Source organism: Anguilla anguilla, chromosome 2, assembly GCF_013347855.1.
Source record: "Anguilla anguilla isolate fAngAng1 chromosome 2, fAngAng1.pri, whole genome shotgun sequence".
NCBI classification, from domain to species: Eukaryota; Metazoa; Chordata; class Actinopteri; order Anguilliformes; family Anguillidae; genus Anguilla; species Anguilla anguilla.
The window spans coordinates 46,160,330-46,186,890 of record NC_049202.1 but is presented as its reverse complement, the minus strand read 5'-3'; the positions used below and the strand labels follow the sequence as shown (position 1 = coordinate 46,186,890).

Genomic DNA, 26,561 nt, shown 5'->3' with positions numbered 1-26,561 from the left:
AACAGGCCAACTATTGAAAGAATAATTTATGTGGCAGGATATTAAGGTGCTGATTTGTGGGGAAAAGAATGAAATTTTCTCAGTTTTAATGTTTAGCTTTATTTTTGGGAGGATTTGGCAATAATCTTGCCATAACTGTATATGCTGTACATGTACTGTAGATTTTTCCCTCTGTTCTTGTGAATATTCAGTACCACTGCACATTCACAGAGAATACAATGTTTTAGTATTGAATACTTAATAATGCAAGGCAGATTTAGTATTGCAAGTATAGCTTAGATTCAGACAGCTTATTGTCCAGTACTAAATTCTAGGCAGGCCCAGACTGAAAGAAATTTCATCACTAAATATTCAGTGATCTTCAACATCCTCAGGAACACATTTTACTCTCTAGAATTCGCCCACTGGTACACATTTTACTGAAGCTCACTTGTGATCCCCTTGTTAGGAAATGGCACAATGGGGCTGCAAATGCTTTCAGTTTCTCAAAAGAGAGCATTGTAATACTTCAGCTGTAGTGACTCTAGAGCTGTAATACTTTCTGTATTCTCAGTTGATATTTATCAGTAGCATTTTCATCGTTTTATATCTAAAGCTCCACACAGGATGTCAAATCAATGCTCGGTTGGCAGCTAAGTACATCTCTTCAAAATCTTAATCTTAATCTGTTCTATGACATATAGCGTTCCCACTTTTTTTTTTTATTAAGCTTAGTTTGTGGAATAGTACAGAAAGTCAATAATGTCACATGTTAATGTTTAATACTTCGGGCTTCAAATGTCTGCATGACATTGCAAGAGGATTCCAGCAACAAGCAGAGTAATACCTTGGTATTTTCCCCACTCTGACCTTAGGTCTGGGCTCTGTTCAAGACTCATCCTGTAGTTTTTTTAAATCCAGATTTCTCTCGATACGTAACAGTCAGTCGTGCGCACACGCCCGTCTCACAGCTGGCACGGTTAGGCTGCATGCTGCGCCCTATCGACCAGAGGAGTTGTGCCCGTGTGACGAGACAGGGGCACGCCTGCCAGCACAACTGAAGGAGAAACTACGCTCAGTTACACACTGCCCTGTGGAGCTGCCGTCCGCAGTCAGCGCTGGCATCCTGATGATCCCATAAAGTGGGCCGTCTCACTGAAAGGCCTTTTAAGAGGGCGGCTGAGGCCGCTGGGCAGCTTATCCTGTAAGGGCGCTGTTCTAGCGTATGGATGGGCCCAGCGACCAGGCGGAAAATCCATGCCTTGCCAGCCCCAACTGTGGCCAACAGCCTGGAAGGGTGTCACCCAGAGATGGGAGGGTTTCAGTTGGCTGGAATGAAAGTGTCTCATCACACACCAGCACCCTCTCCCTAGCCAATTCATCGCCTGCAAGCCCTCAGTTGAGCTGCCCATGAAGCGTCTTCCTCTGACTCACGTCTGTGCGAGACTGGCTTGGAAACACTGTGATGAGAAGCAGTGGCTGAAACACCTGCTTCGGAGTAGAACACAGGGGGCTGCGGTAACGAGCCCTGGTGGATAAAATATGATTGGTCATTCCGAAGAGGGGAACGCATAAAAAAGGAGGTGTAATCCGGCAGATCCGGTTTATAGGTGTCAGTAATGGAAGGATGTGGCTCTCCATTTTTCACTCCTAGCTTTCTCCGGGTTAAAATGTTGTTATGCGTTTGCAGATAGAAGACACTCTGGAACCTGTGCTTAAGTTTTGACTGAGAGCTTTAGGTGTCTGTGTACAGATGTTTTTCAGGTACCTTATATTAAAATGTTCTGTCAGAACCAAGTTAATTGGAGGTTTGGATAAGGAATACTTTATTACTTAAGACAAAAAATTTGATGTGATGTGCCCTGCAAAGCCAGTGCCGAATGTAAAGGTTAAAATGTCTCCAAATTTTGGATTGCGTTGAAGTGCATAAAGTTTTCCTCTTTTTATAGTTCTGGTTTGAGTGTTTTATTGCCTCGACTGGCATTTACAATTGTCCTCCCAGGCCACATTTTGCAGGACTAAATGGCAGAACTTTTTCCGGAGAGAGAAAAAATCTGTCATCTCGCGTTTCGAGGAAAAGTAAAGGAAAGCATAAAAAGGCCACTGCCTACGGTGTTTTTGGTACGGTTTTGTTGGACCAAAACTAATATTCATAAACAAATGTTCATATTGAGTTTAGCAGCAGCAATCATTCCATTCAATTGTTTTCCTAGATCACGCAGTTTAAAAAAAAAAAAAACCATAATGCCGCCTTTGTATTCCATATTGCTGTACCATTTATTTCATATGTAGAAATTCCATTCTGGGGTGTAGTGAAAATGCATAAACATTTTTATTTCAGAAAAATTATTGGATCTGTTGTTGACCCTGTAAACATTCCCTGCAGTGTAATACAAAAAAAGTTGAAATATGCAGAAAAAAGTGCATGTAAAAAGTACGAAATATCATGCAGAGGAGATCCCTTAAGAATTTTTGGACTGTCTTGGTCTGAGGGTGCTGTTCAAATGGCTGAATTTCTTCTCTGATCCTGCTCTGGTTTCAAGCTCTGTCTTTCATTACCCGCCCGAAATTCTGGGAGGATTTCACTGTCGGACTGAAAAGAGAGACGGCTGGCGGGGGGGGGGGTGGGGGGGGGAGGCATTGGCTGCGTGTGCTCCAGGTGAAGCGTGCCTGGGGGGCCGGGGCTCCTCACAAGCACTGGGGGTGGGGGGGGGGGGGCTGCGTCTCCCCTCGGAGGAGCCAACCGGCTGAACGAGGAGCGCGTTTGATCGCCTTAATGCTACCTCCTTCCTGCCCTGTGTTGTCTGTCTGCGGGTGGGGGAAAACCGATAGTCTTATTGCCCAGGGTTTCTTTCTCTTGTTTTCATTTTTATCACAGCGCTGTGGAAATCTGTGTGTTGTTGGGTGCCCCCCGTGATACGCGCTCCAGGAAGACCCTGGCTTAGTGTGGAGTGGTGTTAAACAGCTCACACGAGGGCTGGGCAGCCCTTCCACGTTCCTGAGGTAGCAGGCATAAAAGACATGTTTTGTATTCTGTGGCAGTTATTCTGTGTTTTGGAGATATGTTCACTCACATGGGAGTAAAGGGGCTTTGGGCATATATTCAAATGAAGAACTGAAAAGAGTACGCTTTTTATTATTGATTTGAATTTAATTAATTGCTCAAGTTACCCAGGCAAACTTTCTTCTTCAAGAAAAAGTATTTGACTCATCCTGATCATGCCTTCTTTCATGACTTCTTTTTCACGCTGTGTTTCTATTTTAAAACGAGGGCCTATGGGAACTGCAACACGTGCTAATTCCCATTCATTTCCACTGTATATCATAGCAATGCAGTATATTTAAGCTTCCCTCACTAGACTGAAATTGTAAGTCACAATGACAGTTTTTCAGCCCCTGTGCCTTGATGGCTTTGTTTGGGCATTGTGCTGGTTTGTCCCAATTGTAAGAGGGCGGTGCATTGGCCAGGTCCGAAAGCCTTTGACCCATGTGACAGGCCAGTCTCACTACCCATGGCAAGAGGGATCGAGCAGAGGTTGCCCTTTTGTTTCTTAAAAAGTTTTTGATCATTTGGATGGGCTCTGCAATGCATGACAGTGTCATTTCCTGGAAGATGAGAGCTCTGTGTTTCCCCTGTAAATGTATCCCCTGACTTCAAGGGCCAGTTCGCCCAAATAACATTGTGCTCCTTTGAAGGACCACTCAAATTCAAAGCAGTACTCCACTAAATAACGATTCATTTAAAATTGTATTATTTTGAGTGTAGATATTATTCGATGGCAATAGTGGATTTTTCTGGAGCATTGCAAAATTATGACAGGAGAATGACTGGGCAGCTGTGACCATCAGGCAGTTTCTTGGCAAATGTGGCCCAATATTCCTTTTTGGCAGCACTTAATCCCTTAAAGACAACATTACTTGCAAGATTATTTCAAGTTAGTACATCTGTTTATTGTTTATGAGCATATTGCTTTTTTTGAAACAATGGAAAAGTAAATGGGCAATGGTCATCTCTACGGATTACCCAAACACTCGTCTGATACCAGCAGATGGTTTTGGATCTCTGAAATTGAGTCCCTAGCTTTTAGACAGGGACTCAATTAATTTGGGCTTAAAACACTTTTAAGATAAAAAATGATTGCAGTGCCATTTTATACCAAAACATGCACATGGTCTGGTATGGATTGATTTCCTCTTGGAAATGAAAAGATATGCGGTCACAAAGACATTAAAGAGGTTTGCGTGAACTTGAAAAGGCTTTCTCCAGTTGTTTTTGGCGTCTGCTCTGTGCTGGGCACTGTCTGCCCCTGGCATTTTGCTTGGAACTTTGCATGGAGGACTGTTTCGGCGACAGTGGCTTCTGAGCCAGAGAGAAGATTAAATGTTTCGTCTCCGTAAGTCACTCTGAAAGTCTTCCAGGAAAAGGCTGCCTGCCAAGCAAAGAAAAATACATAAACACGTCATTTTCAAAAATCAAACTCAGGCGAAGGACCTGTGTCCAGGCAGATTTTGACGGGATACATGACTGTGAGGTCAGCAGAGATCAAAACAGCATATGGGTTCATTTTAGAAGGTAAAAGCAGCCCTTAAGTCGGGGCTAGAATGTCACCCTCCGGCTAGCAAGAGTGTAGTTTAGCCCCGTCAGTTCAGAACTGTGCTTTATGGCTGTTTCGGGCTTTGAGTTTCCGCTGAGACCACACTGTTTTCTTCTATTGCATTAAACTCAGTTACTGTTGACCAATGTCTTATTAATAGGCTTGGGTTTCTGAGGGAGTTTATGTTGTCCAGAATGTCACGGAGTTCAGAAGAGCATAAAAGTCAGTTACGAAATGTGACACCACCCCCCCAGAGCGAAGACAGGAGTGCGATTGGTTCACTTGGTCGGGGTGACTGAAAACGTCTGTTTTATGTGGTGGATTCCTTAGCGGAGGAAGATTAAGAGGCGGCAGGCGAAAAGGTCAGAAAGAACACTTAAAGCAGCGGTACGAGCAGGATTGCCTGTCCATTCATCCGGGGGATAAACCTCATCCTGGGTGAAAACCTCAACTGCCAGTCCTCGGCCCTCAATGACAAAGCAAATTTAGAAAGCGCCTGACAAAACAAAGTGTGAGAAGGGCAATGGTAAGTTTGAGCAAACCTGGAGCCGGTCACACTGTGCTTATGGAAATAGGTATGGACAGAGGAACATCTTATTGGATCTTGAACAGTCAGATTCTCCACCAAAGATTTTGAATGCAAATCATACTGTAATTGTGTATCACACAGTTACAGAGAAAAAATGGACACTTTGCTGTAACCCTTTGCATTGTAATGAAGCACTTGTATCATTTTTAACACCCATTAGCGTGACTGTCACAAGCAGCCAACAAGCTTATTTAGTCTTATAATGAATTCCGTTGCAGTTGTGAAAGAAAATACATGCAAGCATTGCATGTCGATAGCAATATCATTATAGACACAAAGAAATGATCTCAAATGCAACCTTTTAGGAACCTTTTTTGCAATCTCCAGTACTCTGTATTTCCCAATATACTCTTGATTTATGAGACAGGTTGTTTTCACAACAGTGTTTGTTGTGTGATGGATGTGTTAAGGTTGATTAGCGCTGTGCAACAGTCACTGCACATTGCAAAACAGAACACCTTATCTGACAGAACAGTCGATCTATTCGCTTCAGTATCAATTTAGCTGGAGAGGGTAAAACAAATAACACGAAATGAGCGTTGAATAGGACTAAATTGGCATCGCCAGACATGTCTTGTGTGATGGGTTTCCTGCTCGGGCTGTTCTGCTCTGAGTGTCGGGGAGCTATGGAACGCCAGCCTTTATGATGAGTCATGCCCATGATAGATGCACGGATTGTGCTTTTTGTCGAAATTGCTCGATTTCTCGTGGTCTTTGTTCCGTGAAGTTGTCCGCTTCCATATGCTGGCTTATTTGTCATGGTAAAATGAAGTACTTGTTTTGCAAAGTCGCTCACATCTACAGAGTTGGCCAGCTGGAGGGATTACTTAGTTGATTCCGTGTCCGTGTGCATTTGTGTGGTCCTTCATAGTCCCCACGCCCTTCTCTTGCTGAAGCAGAGACCGCTCTCCATCGCACAGTCGTAGATCTCAGTCTGCTTCTCATTATTCAAAACTTCTTACTTTAGTGGCATTCTGGTCCTTAGACCAGTCAATTCTGTTTTTGGGCCTTCAAAACAATATCCTGTTGAACTGCAGAATTCTGGACAAAGGTCATGCACCAACTGCCCCTATAGGAACAGTTTTTTATTACTCTTCATGCAGCTTGCTTAATGTGGAATCTTGGGTATTGGGTGATGTCATCCAATGTGATTCTGCATTGTGCGTCATTTGGAGTTTTTTATCTTGCTGTAGACAATGCACATAACCAGCTCTCATTGTAAAAATTTGACGCAGGTCTAGGATATGCGGGACAATTAAAGGAAAGATGAGCACTTGTAGATGAGAGGGATGGCTTGCCTGCATAGATAAAGCACTTCCATGATCAGAACCTCAGGCCTCCAGGGAAGGGAGAAATCAGGGGCGGGATAGCACTGCTTGATCGATTATCACAAAACACACCAAAGTGGTAAAATGTCCTTTTCCAGGTGAAGTATCCTCAAAATCATTGATTTCTGCCTGATGGGGAAATGGTAATGAAGCCTGCCATCCCTGATTGCTCTCACACAAGGTCTGGGGAACGCTGCAGCCTACTGCTAATCACGCTGAGCACCAGTCCACTACGGCCTGTACGTCTGTGAACGATGGCGTCACTCTGACCTCTGATTGGAGTTGCGCACCATGTTTTGTGGTTTGTGTTAAAGGATGTACATCTGCCTATTTAAATTGTGTCTACTGTATAGTGTCCATATGCTGGAAAACACACAATCTGTAACAGGGTGTCTAGGCAATCTTGGGTAGCAGATTGTCATTCTTTTTCAGGTTGAATTTGAAAAGCATCAGCTAGGGTCAAGCACAAGTCCAATCTCGGCAACGTGAGCTGTGGCATTTGCTATTCTGAAGTTTGGGCAGCTGAGCTGCTGTCCAATCTGTTGCGGCACGGTAGAATAATCTAGTGGTAAGGCTATCATTTTCCACACACTGCCTGGGCATTGTCCATAGCTGTAAAGGTAGGGTTAAATAAACATCTTTTAACATTTTTTTACAAATGATTTACACATATAATTTCTTCTTCTGTGCATCAACGTTATTCATATGTTTTTACTCCAGTCTAATGCTATAGAATGGATTTTTTATTGCCAAACAACCTTGGCCAGTGGTAATTACCTGTGACACAGTATGATTTACTAAACTTCGATTAAGCCTGATTTATTAATGGCATAGATAAAGTTCAGATGTGCATTCTTCAATCACGGTGACTCGATTGACTTCTTCACTGAGCTCTGTGACCCCTCAGCTGTTTCTTTACTCTTCAGCTAAGATGGCTCCATGCCAGCAAACCAGAAGGGTTATGAAAATGGACAAACAAATCACATTTGAAATGCATAACGATTCCGTTTCCTTATGACGTGCAAATTATTAGCTTTGAGGTCGACGATATTCCACAGGAAGCGGTGTAACAGTATGGAGAGCTGTATTCACTGAAGAAGTGCACATACATATACCTACAGTGCAGTAGCAGGGAAAGCACTGACTTATGAATTCCCCCATGCCTTGTTCTGATTGGCATTGTTCAGTGTGAGCATCTTGTGGCGAGAGTGACCAGGAGCACACATAATTGCACAGTAGTTTATCACACCGGCTCTGGTCTTGTCAGACGTCGCGTTCTGCCTCTCAGGCTGCAGTGTTTTATATTTATATGCCAGCTGTTCAAGTGATTTTTTTTATTTTTATGCCCAGTATTTATAGGGAGTTTATGTCAGGCGTTACTCCAAACCTCTGCAGCACAGCACAATAACAATAACAAAAGCACATACTCATGCGTGGATACAGACTGTATAACAAAAGCTGCTGGTGCCACCAAGTTATTTTGTTGAGCTAGAAAATCAAAGCAGTTTATCTGTTCAAAGTGTTCGCAGTGAAGCTCTTCCTTCTGTATCAAGTGGTAAGCAAATTCATGCAGCTACAAGGAAGAAATAATTAAAGCGCGACAGCTTTTTATCTTCCTGGAGAATGGAACGATTGATTGTTTTTTCCCCCACACGTTTTTGTCCTTAGCTGTGATCAGAAGAGTCTTTGCTCGGAGAGAAAAAATGAAAGGGAGAATGAGAAAGAAGAAGGAGGGGGCCTCGTTATCGCCAGAAGGAAAAGTTCCCAGGCTGAAAGTCACGTGACCTGCGTGGGCACGTCCCCCTCCTATTTTCCCGCTATCTGTCGCGTCCGGGCTCTTTGATTGGCTCCTTCTTTGGTGTCTTAACGAGCGCGAGTGGCTGGAGCCCGCTCCCGCTCGCCGTGCGTTTAGCTGTCTGTTCGCGGTCCCGCCCGCGCCCGGCAGGCCGCGTGGCCCCGCCCGTCTCCCCTGCTCCTGCCGGGGGCCCGGCTCGGGCTCTGCGCTCGCGTCTTAATGAGGGGATCTCTTAAGCGTGTCTTGGCCGCACGTCCAATCAGTCAGCGTCTGTCTTCCCCGTCCGCCAGTGTGGGACCGTGACAGCCGCAGTCATTAGACAGGCTCGCCTGCCTTCCCCCAGACTGGGCTTTGTCTTGGCGTCCGTGGCGTCTGGAGCCCCGCTCCCCGTGTTGCCTGGGGGAGCTATCGGATTGACCGGGTTAGGGCCGGAGCCCAAGGAGTCGAAGCGGCTCCGCTTGCGATTTCTTTTCTCTCGTGCGATTTCTGCTTGTTTTCAGCTCGCAGCTCGTGTGTGTTTTTAATATTGAATTTTTTTTGGCGGCAAGGGAATAGAGATTAATGGATACAACTGACATTTAAATAAACATGGCGTGTAATTAGAGCTTGTGCTGAGGATTGCGGGGGCTAACTTTAACACTGACATTTAGAAATACAATAAGAACGGCATTTTTCAGTGAGTGCTGATTAACAATCCATCTTTCCCCTCTAGGCGTAATATTGAGCATCACCGTGTTTCTATGTCTAATCAGCTCTGCCTTGATCAATCGATTCCTCTGCGTCGCTCACCTTTTTGCATTTTAAAAGGTTCAGCCGCTAAATGAAATCTTAATGCCAGCTTAGGCAAGAAGCGCTATCGTTATCCGTTTATTAGCTTGTTGCACGACTTATCTATCCTGTTTATAAATTAAATGAAATGTATTAACTCCAATAACATGAAACAATGAAGAAGAAGAATAGTTGTTCACATTTAATATCCAAGCTTCTTTAAAATAAATGTGCTGCGTCCCGTCTGTGAAGAGGTGTGGAGTGAACCTGCCAAAAGACAGGCTGTCGTTTTCAGAAGACTTTCTGCATGTGCAATTAAAACAATCGAGTATCGAGTAAAGAGTGTGTCTTATTTGAAAATACAGGCTGTTTATTTTGCTTGTTATTCAACATCTGTTGGGCGAAGTTATTTTTCACACAACTTGCTTTTTTAAAGTTTTCATAATCAAGGAGTAAATTAGAAAGAGTTTGGTGACAGTCCATAAAGCACAACTACGATACATGCTGGCTCAAATGAGGCATGTAAAGCAAAGTGTGTATTTTTTTTACACCTGACTATCACCAACTAAATTCAGAATTTTTATAGTATCATTGTGTTATGGTAAAATAGTGTACCCTCGCATATCTGATTAAAATAAAACAGTGGTAACTTGTTTGGTAATTATTCTGGTTCCAAGACTGGAAAAAATAGCTGTCTCCTGAATGATTTCAAAGAAAGTTTGTCTGTATTCAGGACAACACCATTCAGTCTCAATACCTTGCAGAGGTGACCTGGACCTTTATAATGCTGTAGAGGTGGAATTGATTTTCATTAATTTGATGTGCTTAGTGCGGGATGCCGGCACTCTGACCCCTCATAATCCTGCATCTCCACTCACCTGATAGCTCTGTCACCTCGCAAGGAGATTTTATTTCACATCCCCATTAAGACTGTGGGAAAGTTCCCAGACAAGAGGAATTCACCAGGGTCATTGGGCACTCTGTAATAAAAAGGTATTATCACCTTGAAGCCCACCAAGTGTTCATTTGCAAGATTGAGATTGCAGTACCTCTCAGGGGTTTTGTGTTTCATACTGTTTAGCCTGCACCACTTGAAATGTGAACTTTGAACCCCTCAGAATATAATTACTGTTTATTAATTGTTGACAGTTTCAGATACTGTATTTTCATCCTTGAGGTATTTCCAATTTGGCGCAGGTGTTGTTTGTCTTCTGTTCTTGATGGCCGGAGTATTTTCCATATAAAACGTACAGTAAGGAAGTGGGTCTGGGTGATGAGTGTGCTTCCTGCTGTAAGACCTGTCAGCAGATGGGGGTCAGCGCCCTGAGTTGCCATGCCCTCCCATACGGCATTATCTGTGAAAGGTTCCAGGTGACTTCTTAGCACCCTGGCACCTCAACTGTGGCAGCTTTGAAAACATTTCACAGCTCAGTGGCCAAAGTAAAGCCAGTGGCAATTTCCCTCTCCCGGTTGAGCCTTTGGTGCTGTCAGTTAACCCCCCCCCCGTCCATGTCTGTTTTTCTGTTGACAGGCGGAGAATATTTTACTACACGGGAAAAGAAACCTGTTGTTTTTCAAAGGTCAAAAGTTGTTAATAACACATTTTTGCTCTAAAATATGCATACAAGCACTGATAAGGTCATATTTTGAATAAATGCTCTTGAAAGAACTTTGCTGACCTTTTTTAAAAATATTTGATTGTGTACCTTTCTGAATGATAAATTGATGCAAATCAAAGATAACCTTTTTGATCTCTCAGAAGTCACGCTACCAAGTTCTTCCCATGTCTTAGGGTATATCTCAATAAAAGTTGAATATTCATTCAGTTAATCTTGGTCGAAATAGCTTTTTTTCTATATTTATATGTTTAATTGTTTTATTTTATTTCATTAAAAATACCTTGGATGTTGTGCTAACACCAATGAACCCATTCATAATATATAACAGTATAACATGTTAACAGAAATTCAGATGACCAGTAGATGGCTGCAGCATTTTCCAAAACCTCTGCTGATCTCAGTTTAGCCAAGGCCAACAAATGATTAAATTTGAACAGAACAGACTGGGGCAATAACAATGTTTTCATCCCTTCCCACAGAAAATATTTTATTAGAACCTTCAGAAATGGCCATTCTAATATAAATGCCAAGCAGAGGATATTGAGGAGTTTAATTAAGCAGTGGTGCCCTGAGGCGAGGACATTGTTTTTAGGTAATGGCCACAATGGGGTAATTAATGGCCCCCTGGTACATGGTTGCAGTTTAATGGAGGCATTGAGGACGTTACCTAGAGACACTGCCTGTAGCTGGGTTTGTTCCAGTTCCCTGCGCATACATTGACCAAACGATGTGAAATGATTTTTGTGTGTTGTTAGTGTCACGCATCACTTGTCTCCACTGTCGCTGCTTATATTCTACAAATTGTGACCGTGTCTTGTTTGCTGTCTGTTTGAACTGCTGTGCCTACATCGTCGTATCCCTGTCTGCTAGCAGTACCGTTTTCATCTTCAGAGGAAAACACATGCTGTTCAGCTGTACGTACTGTAATTGTAACTGTGTAATTGTTGCCGACTTCAATCGACTTCAGTCGCCGTAGTCTTCTTATCTGTGTTAGATGTTGCTGTTCTGGAGGAGATACCAAATGTTATATGATGTTGCTTTCGAGCGAGAGGAATGTTTCAGCGCAGGCTGGTTTTCTGCTTGTTGTCTTCCTCCTCCTCCTCCTCCTGTGCTGTTCCAGCTGTGAGGAAAGTTGATTAATGCTTCTGGTCTGAGGCCTAAGAGTTCTTCTCACCGCTGGTCTGTAAGTGATTGGAGGTCCTGCTGTGAGGGAGGAGAAATGCTGGAGAGGAACACATCTCATGGGTGAAAAAATGTGTTGAGGTAGAAGCTTGTGAAAAGGGTACTTTCTAACAAATGCCTCAGTGTTTTTCTTTGTGTAGTTGAAATGGGAGCTTTTCTATGTTTGTTCGTGTCATACTGCAGATCTTGTTGTAGTCTTTTTTCTTTGGGAGCACACTGGCATTTTGTGAATGAATTGCATTGTAGACTTGGCTTGGCCTGCTACAGTGTGAGTGGCCATGCCAAACCATGCCACATTTATGCGCTTTTGTCTGGTTTTGAGAGAGAGAGAGAGAGAGAGATGTACAAAAACAGGGTCATCATGGCACAGGCTGTTTTGGCACTGCAAGATAATTGATAGTTATAGGTATAATTTGACATTAATAAAGTTGTCCTCCAAAATGGTGTCGGGGGTAGAGGACTGGAGGTTGGTTTGAAATTGAAACATAAAATGGTGTTGCCTAGTACTTTATCTTCACATGTATATATAGAGAGTAACACTGTTGTACTGTTTAAAGCTGTCTTCTGAGGGGGCGGAGATCAGGTTAAAACTAAAAAGAAAATGATAGATCTGTGTGTCTTTAGAGTAGCTTAGCTTCACATTTAAAGGAGGAACAATGGTGTTTGTATACTCTGTATAGCCTAGTTAGGCCTATAAAACACCCATGAAAACACTATGCCTATTAGTCGGCAAACAAACCATAATTTGTCACTGCCCCCCAAAAACAGTCTAGAATGGGGCCTGGAAGGTGTTCTGTTTTATTTTTCACCAGCACTTCGCACTGCCACCCCATGGATAAAGGGAGCCCTTCACTATACAATATGTGCTTTTTACATGAATGATATTGTAGATTGAGTGATAGATTCACAGTGCAGCGTAGTTCCCTAACACAAACAGTTAACTGTAAATTGCTGGACAATAATTACTTATCCCATATCCCTAGGCTTAATTTTCATGGCTAGGTGATATTCAAAAAGCCATTTTTTGTCCTATTGTAAAATATTTGCTGTGAACAAGAGTGTTTTTATTTTTTTTTTAATAGAAGATTGAATGCAAGGCTGATTTATTATTTGTTGCTCAGCAGACCTTATGACCAAAGGCATTTTTCAGATCAGTCCAGCCTGCAGTTACGTGACTGCAGGCAAAAAGAGATCTTAGGACACTGGTCCCCCCGTGATGATGTCGGGTATCAGTTTGCTGCATGTGTGTGTGTGTGTGTGTGTGTGTGTGTGTGTGTTTGTTTGTATGGATTTATGTATGCATTTATGTATGTATCATAAATAATCATGGCAAGCAGTTTTCTGAATATACACACTTGCCTAAGGGTGGTGAATTGGCTCCAGTTAAAGCCTTCTGCTATCGCCTTCCTTGGAGTAATATTGTTTATTTGTAGTGCATATTGTTAGAATGCAGCGTGGTAATTAGTTTAATATGCTGACTTCTCACCACTTTCAAAATGAACAACTTTAATTAACCATATTTAAAAGCATTATTGAATATAATTTATTACATATGAATTTTTAAACATCCACCATATCATATGTTACAAATTTAAGATGTAAGGCAACTAAAATACCATCTTGCTAACTTCTTCTTCCCTAGTTTATGACATTGAAGTTTTTTTTTTACCATTTCTTGTGCTCTCATGCTTTTTTGTACCATCGTGAACAGATAAGCCGACAAAGAACCTGCAGGTTTCCAAATAAATGAAAGCTAATGTAAATTGCAGCAGACATGTGCTACACTGCCATTGTACTGTATAATGTACTGGTAGTGAAACAAATGTCAGGTATTAAAAGAATCCTGGATCCCCTTATTCACAAAATGGCCTCCATATGTATTAATGCCATACATATGAGTGCATGTTGTGGTATGTCTGTATTTTTTGGGTATTGCTTGAATGTTTTGTGAGGCTGGAATCTCCCCCAGGCCAGAGAGGAGAGCAGGTATGCTGCAGATGTCCAGGGACAGGTCTGTGGCCGTCCCTGCCCTAACTCAAGCTGGCATTGCACTGCTCAGCAGCCTATGAGAGGATCAGGAATGATCGCGCGGCGAAACGTTCTGTTGGCGCTGTCATCTCTTCGGACGGAGGACGCTGCGATTGACATGTGGCTATGCGTGAGGCCCCGCCTGCGTCTCTTGCACGCGCGTGACATGCCCGTGCGTCGGAAAAGGCAAGGCAGCTATCCGTTTCTGCGGAGTGGCATTCCCTCTGAATACTTCCTTAGTCAGATGCATTATGCTAATGCTGCCATTGCTTTTCCATGGTGTCTTGCGTAGATGTAGATTGTTTCAGTCATTTCGTTTTTGCAGTTGTGAATACGGAAATGTGTGTCTTGTGTGTAATAAGAACAACAATAATATTATTGCAAAACATGTATGTTTCATGAGATTAAAACATTATGGTCTGTGAAAAAGACTGTTGGTTTAGTTGCTGTTCCCCATTCTGGGTTAACCTGCACTGGTTCAGGATCTCTTGCTGACACAGTGGGGTATTGGTAAGAATACACAGAGTCCAGACATCCCGTTTATATTCTAATGACACACACAACAACATGAGCGCAATCCGGGTTTAGTGCTTGAGTGCTTGTATTGAGGGTGTAAGGTGAAGTGCGTGACTGACAGGCGGTGGAGACGGGACAGACTGGCAGCTGCAGGGGCAGAAGGGTGTGCTGGTAGCTCCTGCGTGACGGCCGGGTCGGTAGTGGGTTGCACTGGCAGAGCTTGTGTCTCTCGTGGCGTCGCCCGTCTAGAAGCGCGTCGTGGGGGCCGGGGTCTGGAGGGGATGGATGCAGTGGAGCGCTCTGTCGCTCGCTCCAGAAGGGCGGTCCGCCTCATCACCGTCCCCACAGCAGCTGCTCCGCTAAGTCATCACGGACTTCAGTCTCTGCTGGGGACTGGATTTGGGCTGCCTGCGCTGGTCCTGCTGTTCTGGGGGGGGGGGGGGGGGTTATTTGGCCTGTCCCCCCTGGTGGCTGCTTGTCCTCTTTGTGCTCAGATGTGTGTGTGCTGTACCTCATAACCCTCCAGGGTGGCAGGCCTCTGTGGGGATACTGTGTAGAGGCTGGTGCTGAAGCTGAATGCTTGGACATTTCCACTGCTACTGCACTTATCCGGTTCAAAAGACCATGAAAAAGACTGCAGGTTTACTTGCTCTTCTCTGTTCTGGGTTAACTTGCTCAGGATCTCTTGCTGTCACAGTGACATATTGGTAAGAATACACAGAGTCCAGACATCCTGTTTATGTTTTGGTGTCACACAGAACTATGAAAATATGTTTATTTTCACAGTTCTGTGTACTAGATACAGTTCTGTGTAATGATATACCTGTAATGTGTGTACCAGAGAGAGATGGCAAGTACAAATATTTGTACAAAAAAGGGACTGTGGTCAGGACTCCATATTCCATGGCTAACTAACTTATACAGGTCCAATATGTGATCAGTGAGGATATGTCTGGTAACGCAGGGTAGCTGTGATGGGTAAAAGCTACTGAATGATCAGACTAAAAAAAGAATTGAGCATGTCAGTGATGATTTTATAATTGTTTATATTTGTTAGATAGCAGCCCTTTGGCTACCAACATTCTGTTGCCCATAAGGTAAATGACCGTTAATTTGGTAAGGCAATCCCAAAAAAAAACACTTGCCAGGCATCCTCAGCTTGAAATGGATATTCAGTGATTCAATAGTCATGTCATGTTCAAAAGTACTTGAAACTTTGCATGCAACTTTGTATCAAACAAAGGACACTGAACAACTGACTTTCCATTTTTACAATGGGGTATTTGAAGATAATGCAAGTTGAATGTGTATTCATATTATCACTATTATGATTTTTATGGGTAATGCTGGAGGATGCAGTTAGCACTATAAAATGGAGAGTAATGGAGTTGGATGCGTGCATGATTCAGCCCAGGAAACAGACGAGTCGGAGTACAGCAGGAGACCCTCCTCCTCCTCCTCCTCCTCCTCCTCCTCCTCCAGGACAGTCTTTAGCAGCCCGTTAGCGCTCACAACGGCGCATCAAACCCAATCGCAGCCTTAATGGAGTCAAATGGCCGCCGCCACCGAATTACTCACCCCCAGGAATTAGACAGGATAGAAATGCACATATTACCGCTGCCAAAGTGAAATCAGTCCAGCGGATGCAGTTGTGATGCCAGTGGCTGGAGGTGTATCGCTCTCCTGCGATGCTACGCTATTGGCAGGGCCTGTGTGTTGAGGGAACCGCGCTAACGAATGGAAATTAGCGCCGAGAGCCGGACTGTGCCTACAGACTCCCTCGGTGGGCATTTTAATCAAAGTGTTTTTCTGTGATTGATGATTCATACACATCAAAACCTCCCCGGGCCGCCGTGCCTGCTGACCGGCTTGCGAGCACGACCGCTTCCTTTCGCCGCACTTCGCCGGTTTTGAAAGAGCACACGGCCTGCTTTGTGTGGGTGTGCGAGCAGTGGCATTCAGCGGGAGAGGCTGTTTGGTCGGAGGTGGGCTGGAGGTTTCCCAGTCACCGGCCATGTCAAATCTGCAGTGGGCTGAACAGGCTGTGTAAAAGGCCGTTTGCCCCCGGCTCACCCAAAAGATCTGGAACCTTCCAGCTGGAATTCCTTCAGAAAACCAGAGCCTGGATAGATTAGATTCTGCATGAAGCTGATGCATGTGATGGTTTCAGAAAGGGCTTGGTTTATCTCTCCTTTAAGGCCAGAAGCATTCAGAGTTTGCATCTTTATCAGCTCTCCCCAGTCCCCTGCGATAGCTGGGCCTTTTGCTTCTATTTTCCCACCTAAAATGCACTTTTGTTAGAATCTAGATTTTAGAATGATTAGAAATATTGTTCTCAAGGAAACGTTGATAATGGCTTGGTGGAAAAAACCAGACCAATACATTATATCCAGATACCTTAAAGGGAAAAACATTCTACCTGCAGTACTAGACTATATTCTTTTACAGGTTTTTTACCATTAGAATTACAATTCTGGGCTGTTGTTTTATGACTTAGGTCAGGAGAATGTTAAGAAACTGTTTTTGATTCTCACAGCAATGCCTTTGCTTGCTGCCCTAGACATAATTACATAGTTTATGTTTTGACCTGCAGTTATCCGCCCTCAAATACACTGCCGAATTGAAAAGGCGCCTCCATTCCGCAGAGCTGGTCAGGTGAAATTAATTTTGTTGTTAGCCATTTTCGTGTTGTGTTGTGAGATTTTCCTGAATATAGAACCTCCCCCTGGCCCCTTTGCACTTGTTGATTATTGTTCTCTGTGCTGTGTTAAAGTGCTAAATAAGAAGTGTCCGCCAAACAAATTGACCTTCAAAACCCCGAAGAATGGAGGAATTGCAGCCAAAATGATTTTGTGTGCTTGCTCCACTTTATGCTTTTTTTGGCCGGGCGATACTACTTGATCACTTTATACTCCTAGAAAGGAAAGGCTAAATGTCAGAGATGGCAACTTCAGGCTCAATGGTGATATGTCACTCCTTGGAGGCAATTGCACAGCCGTTAAAGTGTAGTATATTAGCCGTGTTTTTCCCCATTTTTTCCTCTGTTCCCCAAGTTAGAAAGCCCAGTGGTCATGTGTTGTCATGTCTTCATTTCAGCATCCTCCCTCAGTTTTTGGAGTACACAGGCTAGCATGTGTCCTCTGAAGCGCATACTGCATCTAATGGCTGCTGTTTGATGGAACCCCCTGCTGAGTTCCCATCCTCCCTTGATATTAGCTCATTTTTTTGGAGCAATCAGTTTCTACAGATACAGTATTTGATGTTTTAGCAGCAGCGTGCTAGCGTTGGGTACATATCACTAATGTAAGTCGGCAAAGTGTGCGCTAAAGGGAGCAAGAATTCAGATGCCTCAGATCTGCTTCTTTTTCACATTGGCGTCCAAATGCTGTTGGTAAATCTGAACAGGCTCTTAGCTTGTTGTGGATCTTAATGCTTTTGTGCTGAAGAGACTGTTGCATGCTGCCATATTGGTCTCTGCCACAGCATCCCAGTGTGTAGAGAGTAAATGACTACAGTGTGGGAAGGATTGTGTTTGTTCTGAGTCTAACGCGTATCAGAAATAGCTTCGAGTGTAAAATCTACGCTTTCTCAGGAAGTTCTGGTATTAATGCATTAATGTTGTCCTCTGGAAAGCAATCGCGGTAATTCTCAGTAATGAATCTCATTTAGTGAGGATGGCACTCCTTCCTATTACACTAAATGCTCATATGCCTTGAGGTGTACCTTTTCCAATGAAAGCCAGCAAATAAACCTAGAACCTAGTGTGACTGTGCTCAGATAAGAAGAGAGATGAAAGCTAACTCTCAGATTTAAGGTGCAATTATGGTGTAATGCATTTTTTACCTAATTAAAATATCTGAATATTATCCTAACCGTCAGGCTTGGAGCAGCTCGATTCGTCAGATAAGGTGTCTTTCGGCACAGAAGAGTCGCCATGAGGCCATGGCCGTATAGGGCTGCACCTGCAAGGGAACTTCACTTTTTCTCTGGAACTTTCTGACATTATTACCAATAAGAAATTAGCTTTTACCAAAATTGTGCAGTCGTGAGTTTTGATGCAATACTTTCTGCTTCAGAAAGGTTTTTAGTTGCCATTTTGGATTTTTTTTTAAATTTATGTTATTGTGGGTCTCTCTAGCAATTTGCCCAAAGTATTGATTAAACAAGAAGCATTCTTTTAAGCAGAGCCGTTATGGGGCCCTGTGGATTTTCGCGTCTCGTGTTGCACACAGTGCTGTATGTTCTGAATGAGGAACGAGTGCTTCCTGTGTTGCCGCCGAATCCCAACCAAGCTGTCAGGAGTGGCTGAGCGATGCAGCGGGGAGCCAGCGGACACGGCGGAGTGGAAGAGGCAGGTAGTCACTGTAGAATTCAATCCCAGCTCTCCAGCTGAGCTCCCATCACCACCTGTCTGTCAGGATCCCCCCCGATGCCCCTGATGTCTAAATCTCCAAGCAAGTCTGGGAGTCCTGCAAACGAGTGACAGCTCCCCTCGTCATCCGCCAATGTTCTAATAAGCACATGGAAAATTCTCCACTTTGCCAACTGCACTCAGTTAATTAATCCTCTGAGATTTGCCCCAGAAGACTCCATCCCTCCATTAGGGTTGAGCGGTATAGAAATGGTATGCCATATATGTTTTTTTTAATGATATGAATTTTCAACACCAGGTGTACCGCTTTCGTTCCCCCATTGAAAAACACAATCGAATGAAAACTTAATGATTAGAATAACAATACAGGAAGTTTCGTGGGATTTCAGATGTCGGTGTCATTTTCCGCACGGCAAGCGATACAGTAGCCTGAAAAATGGCGAACTGGCTCGAGGGTTGTTGTCTAAGCGGCGATCACCCAAGCAGCCCAGGTTATTTATTTAATTATTTTTAAGCCATTTTGCATTTAGATGAAGCTCTCCATCCATTCTAAAGAGTGCTGATGTGTTATCAAGCAAGACGGGATATAGGCCGCATGTTATGAGCTCACATTGCAATTTTCTGTCTTGCTTGAAGAGCGCTCCCTGGATAAAGGATGTACCGGTAAGCCTTTGAGTAAGAGAGATCAGCGGAGTTACCTTTTTATGCTGTGAGGACTTCTTAGTGATGGAAAAAGATACCATTATCACGAATAGAGCCAACCGTCATCCATTCGTGGCATGCATAACCTGTGATTTATGAAAAATACCAGTAATACCACATACCGGGGTATTATTTAGGACGCACACTGGGCTGGGGTATGCAAAAATTATACCGTGCAACCATAACCTCCGTGCAGCCCTAATGATCCACTAGCAGGTCCTGGCTAAAAATATAAAGCACTTTTTAAATGGATAATGCTTTTTTATTCTTGGTGTAAAGGGCGGTGAGAGTCGGGAGAACAAAGCTACATTTGCTGATTTTTTTCCTTTCCGTCTGTATTTCTGAAGTTATTTGTAAAGCATTGGCTCCAGTTTTATACACCGTTGTATGTGAGGCCCATTATCTATATTCTGTGGTGATTTTTTTTTAAGTAAAAGGGTGCACTGTTTCTCTTGATCTTCGCCTTTTTGTGATGAGGCTGTTGTTTCGTGAAGGAAAAGTATCTTCTGTTCCAATAAAGTTGGATTTTGCTAAATTTACTAAACCGTAACCTCTCTAGGTTGTCACCTTTTGCTTTTTGACTTGGATGTTATGCAACACATACTGATATTATGACTTTCAGGATTTTTATCAAAGCTGCCCAGTTAAGATTTATTGAAAAAATTAGGATTTAATCAGTAAATATGCCCTGGCCTAGAGTAATTTGAATGGCAAATGTCTATCAGATTGTGAGATGACAAAATCACGTTGTTCTGCTTCTGTATGGTATATGGATCATATCAACCTGTCATTCTCAAATGTCAAAATAGGTATCCCTCGTGGGTATTGTTTTATGTTTGAGCTAGTGGCTGTTTCCTTCCTGTTAAAAAATGGTGTCTCTGAATAATTGATTTGCTGTTTAACCGCCATCTGTGGTTGGCTTTCCAGAGTTTTGTGGTAGCACATTGACTAGATTGATGTGATAGAATTCTTGGCAATTTCAACCATCTAATGAGCTCTTCGGCCGACATTGCTCTGTGAGTATTTTGTGTGTTTTACAGCGCTGCACATTACACTGTGTTGCAGTAATGTTATTTTTAAAAGGACTATAATAAAACTGGATGGAAAACCACAGAGTTTATATACCAATCCGCTTATTATCCCCAGATTAGCTGACACTAGTGGGGACATAAAACCAGTTATGGGTTTGTAGCTCTAAAATTGTTTTTAAGTCGCCATTATTCTCTGAGATTCGGCTCCAGTAGTCAAACTGCAAACTATTCTGCAGCGAACAGGGTTTGTTCTGCCCCTCCCTTGATGGAGTTTTTGGAAAGTGTAAAACTTTGGAAATTGAACACGGACTTGAGATTCACTGGGCATTTCTTGCTTACAGAAACCTCCAGTAGCTCAATCAATGTTATTTGCCAAAGAACAATATAAATCCTGAATCAAGGCTACTACTTTAATCCTGCAATGAATATTCAGTGCATTTTGGATAGCATTGTGGCTGTTATCCTTCGGTAGTTCCAGCACTTCACCTTCTATTCTCCATGACAGTTCACTTTTTATATCCCAGCAGATACTTCATCAACAGTTGCATTTTGTTTTATATATCGCATGGCGTAACTAAGGGTGTGTGATACCCACACCGTGTGCGATTGCCTTTGTAGTTGCAGGGTTGAAATCAATGCCATTGAATTGTTTACTCGACTTCTTTCACCCCACGGATTAGTTTGAGCTTTAAGGCGTAATCTTTAGCAAACAATAGATCCCATGGCCGCTGCGCCGCTCAACTTTTCTCCCTTTTGCTCCGAGGCCATATATATCCGTTTTCCCGGGCCGGAGAAATGAAGTTGGCTGGAACTTGAGCAGCAGAGCAAGTCTTTCAGTGGCCTTGTTCAGCTCAATGGACCCATTGTATTGGGCGTTAGGGATGCGCAGGCTACGCTATCTGTATCTGTATCTCTATCTGTGTCTGTTCAGCCAACAGGTATGGGGGGGGTTTGAGGTGCTGACAAACTGTCAACAGGGAGTTGGGGGTGGAGTTTGTTCGTCTGCCGCTTATTTCGTACATGCATCTGTCAGTGTATGTAGAAATTCGTTTTAACACATCTGCCAACAAATTAGCGTTGTTTCTTTTTTTTGTCTGGTGCTCACTTTTCCACTAATCTCTGCCTAATATCTTCCCAATGTCGTTTCTGAACTTCAGGAAGAAAAATTATGTGTGCACATTGCAGTGCATTATCTGTGTATTGGCAAATAGGGTATTGGGGTTTGTGTGCACCCATAGTGGGCCTGTTGTGTGTGTATGTGTGCATATTGCAGTGCATTATCTGTGTATTTGTGAATAGGGTATTGGGGTTTGTGTGCACCCGTAGTGGGCCTGTTGTGTGTGTATGTGTGCATATTGCAGTGCATTATCTGTGTATTTGTGAATAGGGTATTGGGGTTTGTGTGCACCCGTAGTGGGCCTGTTGTGCATGCAGCTGCCCATCTCTCGCTGCCAGGCCTCCCTGGACTGGCACTCAGAGGAAAGCGCTTTTCTGCAGCACGACCGCGGGGAGTGTGGGTGTGGAGATAACGCCTCTGCGTCTTTCCCCAGGCCAGCGGACCGGCGGGGGGGAACATGCAGCTCCTGGAGACGGACTTCTCGCGCACCCTGCGGGAGCTGGTGGACCTGCACCTCTTCCACCAGAACAGCATCCCTGCCTTCCTCAGCGCCGTCACCCTCGACCTCTTCAGCCGCCAGACCATGGCCTGACCCCCCCCCCCCCCCCGGGCCTCACCACCAGAGAGTGACAGCAGACGTGTCAGAGTGCCGCTGGACAGGAGGCGTTACATGACAAGTGAAATAAAATGGCTGAAACGATGAGTGGAACGACAAGTGAAATAAAATGGCTAAAACGATGAGTGGAACGTCAAGTGGCATAGTTGCAAGTGATTTGTAGAATGCTGTAATATTTCTGTTTCTGTTTGAAGGCCATTTTGTGCGGCTTCCACAGGTCTTTAAGTGTTCAGATTTGCTCTCCCTCCGTATTGCTTTGATGTGTGGAATTTCTTTTAACAGCTTCAGTGTTCTTGCACCTGCTTCACCAAAGCTTCTGCAGTCATAAGGCTCAGGAGATGCACACAATGTACGATGCTGAGTGAACAAATAAGGAAAGAAAAAACGTATTTCTAGCAAACTGTGTAACTAAGTAACAGATAGTGTGTCAATGTCTGTGGTAATCTTTCAAGAAAGTTTGAAACAAACTGTTGTCAAGAGTTGACAAAAGTTTGATACAAACCATTATCAAAAAAGGACATGATTATATTTTTCTCTGAATTGGTTGTTTTAAAATACTATAAGGATAACTATCATCCTGTTTTATATAGGCTATACAATATTTGGAATTTATTGATGGAATATGCATTCACTATATATTTGGGTGGTAAAGGTCTGTGTGATTTGTCACATGTCCTGATTGTAAGATGATAAAAATGCAGAATTATTAAAAATAAAATATCGGCTGGCCAGCTATACTATTTTTAGTTTAGGATGTTTCTGGGATTCCCGTCGTTGTCTGTTTAATAAAATTAAAATCAGATTGATGATTTGCCAGTAAGTACCTTGCTAGTGCTGGGGGAAGGTGGGGCTGAAGGAAATGGGTCATGACTGTCTCTCAGTACTCTGATAGTGAACCCTGAGCCTGTGTTTGCTTCTCGGCGCGAACATGTCACACCCTGTCCCTGTACAAGCAAAGAGGTGTGGCCTTATGCCTCTGCACGCGTACTGACATGTTCCCTCAGGCGCTTGTCTGCGCCCCTCATCTTAATCTGAAGCGCTGCTGGAGAATATGCAGTCGCCCAATCAGCGTCGCTCGGAAGAACAACGCTCCGCGCGTCTCCATCTCAGAGAGCTTCCTACAGGCAGCGCGTAACGAATGATCCATAGACCCTTATCAAAGTGAACTTAATCAGGGAGAGGTTATTGCTTTTTTTTGTCTTATTGTTTATTACATTTCTTTTTGACTCAGTGTCAGGCTTTGAGAAGATCAGCGGCACCGGCGAGTATTCGGAGTAAAGAACTGTTCTGTGCAACATGACACGTTATTATAAATCATGGATGTGTCGCGGACAGCTTCCATCTGATTCAACAGGAGATGTGAATACATTTTAATAATTCACTGTCGGCACGGGCTGTTGTCTCTCACTGCTCTCTTGTGTATCAGATGTTTCCAGTGTAGATGGATGGTATAGATGACAGAAATACCCACAGATCCATTATTCATGGACTGAATTTGTTCTCTGTGTATGTGAGCTATTGCACGAGGTGCACGTATCCTCTGTCATTCACTTACTACACTGTTGGTATCAGATTTTTCATGTTGTGTTGCTGCAGTGTCATGTTATAAAAAAGTGAGGTCAGTAGGGCTGGCACTGTGGCATACATCCCTGAGAAAAAAAATATTGTTTTAAAAAAGGTATCGGCAATTAAAAGATTTTGGAGCAGGCTCTCTCTCCTCAGTCATTATTACCATCAGTGACTTACCAAACCCTAAAATGGCCGTTCCTTTAGAACATGTCCCAGACAGTCTCACACTGAAGGTGATGATGATCACAGTAACGGGAGTGAGTTTAGTCTCCATGCTGCTCATTCGAGTGAACAAAGGGATACAATAATAATAATGGGCAGCATGCTTTTCTCAGACAAAGAAAAGCAGTTCAGCATTTACACAGTGTACTTGCATTCCAATTGTGTTACAAACAAAAACAATATCTTCCTGTTTGCTCCCCACGCACTCATTGGCAAGGAAAGATGGTAAATTGGTGGATCAAAACCAAGCAAAGTTATTACCTTTTTAAAGAAACGCCAGCATAAATCAAGTGCTGTTTACTGGACAATAAAAGTCTCTTCACCGTGCAAAAACAAGTTACCATTGATTAATGGAGACAGGACTATTTCACTGAAAAATAAATAACCACTTATAAACTTCTGCATTTAAAGACCGGACACGTATGCTTGATTTTTCTGCACCCAATTGTTTCGAACTTCTTTTGGCAGTTTCACAATTGGATAGAACCGCCTTGGCACCAAGAAACTAAAAACGCAGTTATAGAATTTTCTCATTTGTCAAACTTGGCTAAATTAAGTCTACAGGGAGTTGAGAAATGTCACACTCAAAAATCATGATCCATTTTCTTTTTTGAGATGTTAGCATTTTCACACTTTGATGTATGTAGTTCACAGATACTGTAAACTTTAATAGAATGGTTGTTTTTGTACATGTTGGAAATAGTGTATAACTAATGTATGTGGGGGTTCTTTGTTTGACGTGTAATATGGAAGTTGGCATTCTGTCTTATTTGTTGACTTCTGTATTTAGTATTTTTACTGACATACAAACTGAGAGAAATGTAATTGACCGTTATTCTAGCATGCATTTGATAAAAGCCTTTTCTCGTTCCTTCCTGGCGTTCAGAGCTTGCGCCTGAAACTTCAGAATCCCCAGTGCTTTGGCAGCTCTGGCTTTAGACTTTGTTGAGGATTGAAATGACACAGACACCCTTTCCCTGAGCACCAGTTAAAACACACTGTGTTGAACCAATCATGGTGGTAACAGGCTTTTGTCCTTGGGCAGTTTTTTTTCCCGCTTTTTTTTGTTCAATTAAAGCTGCATCAGAAACATACATTGTGATTAACATAATTTATTTCATCCTTTTGTGGTACGATTCATCTTCAGGCCTCTGCTTGGTACATAAAAATATACTCACATAATAAATCTGGCTGGAATTATGTTTTCATTGTCACACCATATTATCAAAGTCTTAGTGAATAATGGTTTCTTTGATTAAATCATTTTGTCCTTTTGAGATAGTTTTGTATTAGCTACTAAACATTGAATAAATGAATGCTGAACATTAGTACTCTGTAAACATTAATACACTGCCACAGAGAATCCTGTAGTATATGTATGTGTTCTTATTTTATGCAGTGGGAGTGGATGCCACATCAGTGTGTGAGTCTCGGTATTTCCAGCTTCATTGAGTCTTCATCTCCTTAATGCCCTTTCCATCTTAAAGGTGCATTGTGTCTCGCTCTAATAGATTAGGAAGATGAGCACAGTGCACTTGTTTCTTCCCACATCGCCCATCGATTCCACTGCAATCCCAAATTCTTGCTTCAGTTTCCTGGATACCAATGCCGAGAGGCACTCTCACCTGAACCTCACAAATTGCTTTTTCTCCGTATACGATAAATCCTTGAACAGCCTCAGCAGCACTCCAGGAATAAAAACATGATTCTCCCCTATTCCCACTGGCGAGTACATGCCAGTCATTGTGCCGTTGTCAAGCATGAAGTTGCATAACGCAAGAAAATTCACCAATTTCAAATTCATGTTGGTTTTTCTGCCCCTTTCACCACATTCAATGCATTCTTTTACCGCTGTCTCTGCTCATGTCTTTGTTGCCATAGATTTAGCTTGATGCGTTGCAGAATAATTTATGGATTGAGACAGAAGCTAGGGAAAATGTGCACATGAAATGGTGTACAGTGAGAAAACCCCTTCATCTTTCTTCTGTCCCTGGTCCAAATATCTCGGAGCCCAAGATGAAAAGCCTGTGGCCACAGAAGGCTTGTTATCTTTTGGTCATACACAGCCTTGGGTTTATCATGCGGTTTCAGACCACACCAACACAAACTGATTTTGGAGACAGATCTCATATGATACGGAGTGAGCTGTCTCCAAAATCAGTTTTGCCTCTGATGTCTCTAAGAATGAGTCTTCCAGAGTCTGAGATCTGTTTTGAAGCAGCATGATAAACCCAAGGCTGTGTTGTGTAAGGTGTGTGTGAGGTGTGTTGCATCACGACTGGTACTATATTGTACATTATAGCACAGCTGGGACCCTGTATTGATCATTCAGCATCCAGGATGGGAACTATCCTATTTTATAAATGGACAGTAAGGAAACGACAGCAGCACCTTGCCACATACTGTGCGGTCAGTGGTGCTGTGGTTCCCTCCCCCCGTTAGATTGATAATCTCCGTACGTCAGTCATTTCTATGAATTCAAAGAGAGCTATTTCAAATTTTAGAAAATATTTTTCTTTCAGTTCTTTATGCT

General features: G+C 43.0%; 1 protein-coding gene across 2 annotated transcripts in view; it reads left to right on the top strand.

The window, feature by feature from the left end:
* Positions 1-25,122, top strand: part of mad1l1 (mitotic arrest deficient 1 like 1) — a 235,410-nt gene extending 210,288 nt beyond the window's left edge. For both annotated transcript variants that reach the window (XM_035405134.1, XM_035405135.1), the window contains exon 18: positions 22,055-25,122. In XM_035405134.1, coding sequence (XP_035261025.1) covers positions 22,055-22,213 — 159 coding nt within the window. In that variant the 3' untranslated portion in view covers positions 22,214-25,122. The remainder of the gene's footprint in view (positions 1-22,054) is intronic.
* The last annotated feature ends 1,439 nt before the right edge of the window (positions 25,123-26,561 follow it).